The following is a 9,507-nucleotide window of genomic DNA, read 5'->3' on the forward strand; positions in this document are numbered from 1 at the left end:
GTGGTGTGTTGTTGGCACTGTTGCCTCACATGTCTGGGATCAGGGTTCGAGTCTCCACCCTGATTCCATGTGTGTGGAGTTTGCATGTTCTCCCCATATCATCATGGTCCTTCCTTCTATCCACCCACCCCCCCCCCCCCCATGCTGTGGTTATTTGGGGTTACCAGATTGCCCATAGATGTGCATCTTCAGTGAATGGGTTGTTCCTATTTTGTAGGTCAGTTCAGTTTAAAATGTATATTAGTATCAAGTTTCAGATTCTTTTATTAATATTTTAACAAAGTGTAGCTTTAGAAACGCCCAAGCTCTAGTTAAGCACCTAACAGAAGACGCACCTTACAAGGGAGATGACACCTTGCATCACAGTTTTGCCAGCTGGGTCATTTTGGAGACAGTGATTGGGGTTTAATCTGTCACATGACCCATGATGTCATGGAGCTTGTGGTGTCCCACATGGGTTGGATTAAGAACCAAGGCGTGTAAGCGGGAGCTGAAACACGGAGAATGTGGAACATGCAAATGGATACAGCGTTGATAAAATGTATGAAGTAGAATTACAGAAGGTTCTTAAATACTTGACAGTAATCTAGATTTTATTATGGAATGTCAACGAAGTACAGTCAGTGAATGAGGGTTAGGGCAATATTCTCTGTCTCCTACACAGAAGCAAGATCTTGGTTTATATTTTTAAACCTAGATAAGGCTTGGTGCTTTTTGTTAATAATATGACTTGTGTTTATTAGGAATGCACATTCGATTCACAAGAGCTAACCCTGTACCCCTGTATGAATTGTATTGCTATTGTGATGAAAAGTCTATATACTACAAACAGCAATTGTGCTTTGGCATTGAGTCTTCCAAGCTGTAAAATTAATCCTGTGAATCATCACAAAGATTTTAGCGACCGAGCTTCAAAGCTGCCTGAAAGGGATTGTTGAAGGTTGTGCGCATTTTTCCATTCTGTCGTCACCTGTCAAACTGATGAAATATTTATGTTTGTTAGTCATACATGTTCAGAACCGTTACAAACACAAGGGTCAGGTCACTATGCTACCAGCGGATTTCAGCCATTGAGAGTTTACTGTTTCCAGCTTCATTACAACAATAATTCCTAATGTTTTTTTTTAATGTTGACTACAAAGTTGGTCAACACAGAGTCAAAAGAGTAGGTGAAGGTACTCTGATGTGGACTCTATAGTTCCAGGTGCATGAATAGCTGGAGTGAATTCACTAGCTGCAGATGCAGCAGGTGCTGTAATTTTTTAGTGTCATGAATCGTTACTCTTTGTCTTGACTTGTGCATTCCGCACAATACAATCAGTCTCCATTGTGCACACGATAAACTAGGTGATTTCTTAAAAGGGTTGAGAACAAGCCATTTACAGTGATGAGACCACCAGACAGTGAGTATTCGTGGGTGGATGGGATTATGATGCTTGCTGGATGGGGAGACGTTTCGGTGGATTACGACCTGATCTGCCAATCAGAAGGCCGGAAATGAGAGGAGGCTTCAGCTCAATAAGCCAAGACAGATGAAGATGGCCATATTTCCTTCATTGTTTTCAAGCAGAATCAACCTAACCTTTTATGTCACCGCTTATTATATAGAGGCTACTATTGAGAATCATGTCAAAAAGACTATGAACATTGAGCTGCCTCCCCCACAGTGACGTGGAAAACCCAACCATGTGCAACATAGGAAAGTTCACATCCAGAGGGGCGTGGCTAATCACATGACTGAAAATGGCCAATCGTGTTTCTGAAATACATAGGAGCTGCATCTTGTCAAAAAATTCCTGTATTGCAGTGAGGCTTTTTATAAAAGGCTCATTAAAAAAATAAATTAAAAAAATCAACTCTGTCAAAATAAGGAATCCACATTAAACAAGTACATTTCTGCTAAATGATCACTGGCACATTCTGCTTGGCTCGTGACTAATTAACTTCGCTGTGGAAAGAGGTACGTAAAAGTAACCGAATGTAAAATGCACATCCTGGAATAAGAGTTTTTGCTCCTCGCTTGCTAGTAGGTGATGCAGTGACCGTGGCAACAAGGAGAATGATTTTTTTTCTAAAAGTTGGACTGAATCCAGCCACTGAGCTTAAAGCTGACAGCACCCAGAAGTGTGTTACACAATTTGGCAAGAAGGAAAAATCGCTGGAAGCAAAAAGAAAAAATAAATAAATAAATGAATAAAATAAAGCAAGCATACCTAATACCACCCACTATTTCTCACTGTGATTTAAAGAGATGCTAAATTGTATATGCAGTGGTGTTATGCAACAACCCAAGCTTAGAAAACATTTTTATAATGATAAAATATGACTTAAGACGGTAAGAATTCGGGAGAAATTTCAGATCCCTGAATTTTTCAGCAGATGAAAGAAGGTGTTGAAATACGTTCAGCGTTATATGATCCGTCAACCGGCGTTATTTACGTAAAGGTGAAGCACATACCGGTGGGTACCAGTAGTTGGCGCCAGAAGCAAATTTTGTTTTGTTGTTGATACTGTTCCATTGCTACCATACGGCCGTATTTTAGTTGCACTTTTGTAATGGCCTTCGCTTTCCTCCAATCTGTATGCACTAGATGGGATCCAGGTAGCATTTGTCAAGTGCGTCAGATGTCAAGTCTTCTGAGTTGTGTTTCACTTAGGTGACTTTGGTGTGTGTGTGTGTGTGTGTGTGTGTGTGCATGTGTGTGTGTGTGTGTGTGTGTGTGTGTGTACCCAAGCTGAACAGCAGCCTACGCACCATCATATTTTACATAAGTTCATTTCGGAAATTCACTATACAAAGAAAGTCCGACAGAGTGCATAAACTCAGGCGTCAATGTCATCTGTCTACAGTCTGCCATCGCCTGTAAATCAACGCTTCATATTTATTAAAAGATGTCTTTCCTTATCTTTATAGCGGCGATAAGGAACGTATGAAAGTAATGTAAATTATTAAAAACTCTGGCATTTACTTTGAATCTTTTATAACTTGCCGAATACGATTAAATTATACTGCGAAATTATATTTGTTTTACTCCAGTTTTTTCCTCATTAACTGTTCATATTTAACTTGATTGATTTACTCTGCTATTCAGTCCATTAACATACTTCTGCTTTGCCCATGAAAGAGTCGCACGATCACACGAGCAGGTGGCGATACCAGCACTGAACTGTCTTCAGCGCACGGCAGATTTAACTCTCCCTTAACCCACCGGGCATCGATATGTCTTCTGAAACACTAAAGCAGCGTCTTAAACAAGATTATCCAGACCAACCTAACCACCACCTCCAGCTGAACGAAATAATGCCAATTGCATTTGGCCATTGTGGGGCAGCTATAGAGCTGATGCATGGTCCAGACGGTAATGGCCAGTCCATCCTTTGGAGTATGACAGAATTAAATGCCTATTGCTGCTTTCATGTACCGTTATGAAAGGCTCTGCTGGCGTGGTTTTCATTATTGTGTATTTATTTTTATTTATTGCGCTGCACTGCAAAGGTCCCTGTAACCGGAGTCTCCTGTAGTATTCTGAGAAAGACATTCCCGAAGACAAGCCCTGTCATCGTCTGCAATACGTGACGCCCTTTACAATATCCTGACTTTTCCATAATTTACCCTGGCCACAATGTTACCAACTTCAATAAATAATTAAAACCTCTAAAATCATTCGGTAGTCATTTTCTCTTTTTTTGTCCTATTCTTTTGCACTCCTTCCTTTTTTGCTTCCGTGGGTATAACCAAAGTAAAACTTCAGAGCCAAAATAAAGGCAAGATTAGATTACTGTACGCAGCATATCACGGGGATCTCGCGTGGTTCCTCACGAACCTGATATGAATGATAGTTAAGGGGCCGCTGCAGCGTTCAGGCTGCTTGTTTGCCTCTCCTCCTTCCTCCAGGTCAGATGCGATCATCAGGTGCAGCGAGATCCTAAAGGGCGGGACAAACCGGCCGTGGATGGTTTAGTGCAGAAGTTGCCCGGTTTCTAATAACCCTATATTAAGGCTCCCGGTGACGATGACTGAGAAATACAGTGCATGGCATCTCCCGCCGACGGACAGCCGGCAGACTCCCCGTTATCTAACCTCTTTAGGTGTCCGTGGTGCGAAATCTGCCAGTAAGTACAAGCTTAAGAATCGCATTTTGTTGTCAAATTAAGTTTGTGCGCGTGGTTCTTTTTAAAACCTCACGGCTGCCTTTGACGCGAAATGAGAGTTTAACAGTATTGATGGGGATTTCCTAAACGCTAGTATTCGGTGGTGAGTTACTGGTTTGCAGTTTACAGTCATCATAATGCTGTTTAAATTCTTGTTTAAAGTTTCTTCGTAAATAATGCGAAGGAGCTTCCAGATATCTGATTTGCGAAATGCACCTACAGTAGATGCGTTTAGCTGTATAATATATCGGTGTAGCCTATTTGAAACTTGAGGGTATTTCTCACTCAGATGTATTTAGGGTCGAGAAGCCAAAATAATGAAAAGGGGGAACATGATGATTCTATGCATAAGAGAATTTATAGTCACACAGTTTACAAAGTTCATTAATAAAGACATGAGGTTTTTTTGACCACCACAACAACAACAACAAAAACAACAAAAATCTCTTTTTCCCCCAGGAGGTGTGGACCCTCCAGTAAATTTGAAGGCATTATGGTAGCCTTTAAGGGGATTTGGACCAAGGAATTCTGGAGAGCCGTCTCTGGGGAGTTCTTGGCTACTCTCATCTTTGTCCTTCTTGGCCTGGGCTCTACGATCAACTGGAGCCTGGGGGCGGAGAAGCCGCCGCCCCCAGATCTGGTGCTCATATCACTCTGCTTTGGCCTGACCATCGCTACCTTGGCCCAGTGCTTTGGCCACATCAGCGGCGGCCACATCAACCCGGCCGTGACCGCAGCGATGGTCTGCACCAGGAAGCTGAGCCTGGCCAAGGGTGTCTTCTACGTGCTCAGCCAGTGTCTGGGTGCCATCACTGGAGCGGGGATCCTGTACATGGTGACGCCCAGCTCTGTCCGAGGGGGCATGGGAGTGACGTCGGTATGTCGCCCCCTCATCTTTAGGAGTGAAAATAAACTGCGGAGAACATAAGGCATGGGTCCTGACCAAGGCCTCCTCTGCTCCGCAGGTGAACCCCAAGATCTCTGTCGGCCACGCCCTTGTGGTGGAGATGCTGATCACCTTTGAGCTGGTCTTCACCGTGTTTGCGACCTGCGACCCCAAACGCTCCGACCTCAAGGGGTCTGCGGCTCTTGCCATTGGCCTGGCCGTCGCTATAGGCCATCTCTTTGCGGTATGTTCCAATCCACTGACTTTACATGTTACTTTTGTGACATAAATCAGTTTTTTAATCTTCTTGAAATGGAAAAAGACTTTTGCATAGGAATAATAATACAATTCAGAAGGAATAATCTGCAAGGATTCTAATATATGATAATAGATATATATTTCTTTTAAAGCCCATTGTAAGGGTACCTCATTGACCTGTGGTTTCCATGGACGACAGCATGGTGAAGCAACCATGGCAACCATCCTTATGGGAGGTCACGTGTTCCCCCGGCGAGTTGGTACCTGATTAGTGTAACCCAAGACTCAACAACAGACTCCATTTTAAGTTTAGATAACAATTTATCTTGAAACAGTTACGATTATCTGCTTCCCAACACCTCAGAATTTAAAAGCACTGTAAACCCATATAATTGCTCCTGATTGTGTGTTAAAACTTGAGGAATAGTTTAAAAATCAGCACTGGATTATTTTTAACCCTTTCAGGTCTGGTGTGAGCGAACAGTCTAACCTAGATACGTCCTATTTTCCACCCTCATGAGAGGACTGAGCAGGGTCTGTATTTGGATAGGAAAGTGGACAGAAAACGATAAAACAAAAGTCAGACATTATAAATAACCCAGGAAATATTTGCCGTGTTAATGCTAATGCTAACTACCTGCTATCCTGTGATGCTCTGCAATTTGCTGCTCTGTCCGGCAAGGTACCAGAAAGAGCTCAGTGACTATGATACCAATGTCACTTGTCACTTGCTCTCTTGTGTTACAGATCCCCTATACTGGAGCCAGTATGAACCCAGCCCGGTCCTTTGGACCAGCAGTGGTGATGTGCAGCTGGGCTGACCACTGGGTAAGGAAAGGAAAAAGGGTTCTGAAACGCTCGGGGGAGGGGGGGGGAAGGTTTGAAAGGCAGTGACGCTGGGAAGAAATGCATGCTGGATTGTTTGGAAATTCGCTCATCTAACGGGTCGAGTGTGTACTGCCGCAATCAAGGCTCTGAAGGTTACCATTCATGGTGGATCCCGAAGTCATGGGGTTGTTCCAGCCCAATAACCATGTATGGAAGGCCCATTAAGTCAACCCTCCTCTATCACCTTCTTTCAATGGGACCTTCTTTCGTTTTTTCCCCGGTTTTCTTTTCTCGCTTTATTTGGTTCCTTTCTGAGACATTATGGTAAATCACTGTAAAGTGCTGGCCCACAGCTTGCTTAGGAAGTGTGCTACATTAAATAAAATCTGATTGATTTCTCTGAAAGGGCAGCTTGTCTCTTCCGAACCTCCAGTCGTTTTAGCCCGTGGACCAGCTTCCTGATAGAACACCTCGCATGGGAAACATGGGACCAGTGTTGATCTCTTAATTCAGTATGAATTTTTAGATTAAATTTTCATTTCAACATTCTGTTTAGTTTTAGTTAGTTTTCAGTGTGGTTTTATTAGTTTTTGTTTAAAAAATGTATTTCTATTTAGTTTTATAATATTTTAGTTTCAGTTTACGTTTTGGTAATTTTCTTTCTAAGGATACACGGAACATTGTGGAAGTATTTTAAGTGTCTGAGTTTTGGAGAACCACACAAATGCACAAGGGCACATTAGGTACTAATGTCCTCAGAATGGGCAAAACATGTGCCATGTATCATTAATGGTCATCTAAAAGGCAATGTACTGGATTATGTTCCCTCAAATGATTTCCATCAAGGAAGAAAGATAAACAAATCATTACTTTAGCTAAATAGTGCTAAAAACGATAATGGAAATTATTTGATGTTTGTTTTTATATTTTATTTCAGTTAGTTTCAGAAGCAATATTTATGGTTTTCGTTTAGTTGTAATTTTAAAATTTTATTTTAGTGCCTTTTTTTAATCTAATTTTATGAAGATGTTCTGTTTTCGTTTTCGTTACCGATAATAACCCTGCATGGGAGACATAATATGTTTATCTGAAACTCTAACGGTGTCTTTGATCCAAATGAACGGTCCCCCAGCCCAATGTCAGACACATATTTGCTATGATTAATTTCCTAAATTAATAAGGCCATTCGGCTTCCCCATATTTCGCGTCACTTTCGACATCAGAACGCAATTACGTAAAATTTTGCGTGAATCAGCATGACCAGGATCACGAGGCGGCTTCCGTCCCTTAGTCTGATTTCAATTAATGCTCCTGTAATTAAGTAGCCATTCATTAGGGGGCGCTAGCGGCATAGTGAGAGGAAGTAGACCTGGGTGTCTCCTGCTTTTACACCTGGGGCTCTTGTGTCCTTTCAAAAATGTTTAGTATAACTCTACTACTACCCCTGGTAGTAGTAGAGGAACCACCACTCAAACCACACATTTTCGTGGGGCTTTTGAGGTTCAGGGGGGGCCCTTATTGGACACAAACACACACTATACACTAGAGTGGGCTGGGGGGGGGGCATGAAGTAACTTTTTGAGTGGGGCCTCTAAAACGACAAACCCTCCCCTGGGTCAAGGTATCAGACCAGGGTAGGATTCACCTCTCCTAACCTCGTGTGCTCTCTGTTTCTCAGATCTACTGGTTGGGTCCCATTCTTGGTGGGATCACAGCGGGTGCCATGTATGAATATCTGTACTGCCCTGACCCAGAGCTGAAGACCTGCTTCGGGGATGTTTTCGGCAAAAGCTCCGGCCCCCCCATGAGGTACAGAGAGGTGGAGGGCTGCCGCCGCCGGAGCGATCCAGAAGAGCCGGCCATCAGTCCGGGTTCTCACAGCACCCTGGACGTGGAGAAGGCAGAAAAGGCCGGGATATCACCGGCATGACTAGAGGGAATCCTGGGAATGGAGACCAGCCTGTAGTCAAGCATCCAGGCCTGCTCTCACAGAGGATTACTGTGCCTTCAGCCAGGGAAACACCCTGGTTTTTTCTTTGATGCAGGGCCTGGTCCGGTCTGGCCTGGCTCACCGTGAACTCTGTCTCAGAAACCAGACCTTCATATCAGTACATCCCCCCTTTCCGATGTGCAGCCAAAACTGATCACTGGTAGCGTCTGTGTTCAGATCAGCGTAGGGGTGATGCTAAGGTCACGCCGGAGTAACCAGAGTGACACTGCTGGCACGTGAATGGCAGGTGCTCTCTGGCGGTCTCCATTTTCAGGGCTGTCTCTTCAGCATATCATCTGTCTTTGCTCTGTCATATAACCCACTGTACCACTGAATCCCGTTGCACCGTTTCCTTAAATTATTTCTCAACGGGTCTGCACTCAAATATGTGCTTGTAATTATTGCCGCGCTGTAATTGCTGCTTGTAGGAATGCTCTCGCTCGCTTGAACTCCCCTCAGGAGAGGACTCCTTTCTGCTCATGCTCACCTTTCCTTCCAGCTCCCCCTACTGGACCGGAGGACCAAAACAAGCCCCTTGCGGTGCCCGTTAACATTTCGGGCTAACAAATGTCAGGTGCCCATGAGAGAAGCGTCAGCCTCCGACCTGTCAGCAGATCCCCATTCCAGAGCAGGGTATACACACAACACCTCTGGCCAAATGACATCCCCTGCGCCACGGACATGGGTAGCTGATAAAGAGAGTGGTTTAGCGTAGGCTTCTTGAGGAGCACAGAACCCTCTTTTTTATTGTCTGAAAAGCAAAGTGGTAGGTAAATATTTGACCTATTTCTGCTTTGTCATTTTATGATGGTGCATTTTCTGTATTGCCTGGCTTTCACAGTCATCCGCAACAATAAAAATAACAATTATAATAAACACAACTCTTGTTGAAATGGATTAAAAACCAGCTGAACATGACGAGACATATTTCCTTTCAGGGGGAATGTTTTTTTTTGTTCAGTCCACAATGCCAAATGGGAGGGGGGGGTATGCTTCTAGAAGGGGTTATTCATAGAGTACAGGGTCTTCAGCCTGAAGCGGCAAAGGTCTTTTTTCCGTTATTGGTTAATGGGTTGGGTTTGGAAAAGGCCAGATTTGGTGGAAGTGGTTCAGCCCACACAAGGTTCTTGAGCAGAGTCAGGACTAGACTGGGATTAAAAATCGGCTCTGGACTTTGGGGTCCCTCACAGGCCCACAATAAATTTCGCTGACTCACATACCCATCAGCCAACTGGGAAAATGCCTGGTATGCCAGATGGCCAGTCCAGCCCTGAGCGTAATGATAGATGGCCTTAGTGCCTAACAGTGATCTTATGGAATGGTTTCGTTTGTCCTTTTGTTTGTCCTTTCGTTTTAACACCGTAGCATGGGGTACACTACACAGCCATTCTGC

At 43.7% G+C, this 9,507-nt stretch overlaps 1 protein-coding gene across 1 annotated transcript; it reads left to right on the forward strand.

Annotated features, from left to right (window-relative positions):
- Nucleotides 1-4,046: 4,046 nt before the first annotated feature.
- Nucleotides 4,047-8,955, forward strand: LOC111845954 (aquaporin-4-like). Its single transcript, XM_023815727.2, has 5 exons — nt 4,047-4,113; nt 4,612-5,029; nt 5,118-5,282; nt 6,044-6,124; nt 7,803-8,955. Exons 2-5 carry the CDS (start codon nt 4,646-4,648, stop codon nt 8,052-8,054), a joined length of 882 nt encoding a protein of 293 aa, XP_023671495.1. The 5' UTR covers nt 4,047-4,113; nt 4,612-4,645; the 3' UTR covers nt 8,055-8,955.
- The last annotated feature ends 552 nt before the right edge of the window (nt 8,956-9,507 follow it).

Source organism: Paramormyrops kingsleyae, chromosome 4 (genome assembly GCF_048594095.1).
Source record: "Paramormyrops kingsleyae isolate MSU_618 chromosome 4, PKINGS_0.4, whole genome shotgun sequence".
Lineage (NCBI taxonomy): Eukaryota > Metazoa > Chordata > Actinopteri > Osteoglossiformes > Mormyridae > Paramormyrops > Paramormyrops kingsleyae.

Excerpts from the sequence above, each read along its gene's own strand:
- LOC111845954 (XM_023815727.2), top strand. The coding sequence starts at position 4,646 with ATGGTAGCCTTTAAGGGGATTTGGACCAAGGAATTCTGGAGAGCCGTC. Across the intron at positions 5,030-5,117 it reads GGGGCATGGGAGTGACGTCG|GTGAACCCCAAGATCTCTGT; the intron begins GTATGTCGCCCC and ends TCTGCTCCGCAG. Across the intron at positions 6,125-7,802 it reads GCAGCTGGGCTGACCACTGG|ATCTACTGGTTGGGTCCCAT; the intron begins GTAAGGAAAGGA and ends TCTGTTTCTCAG.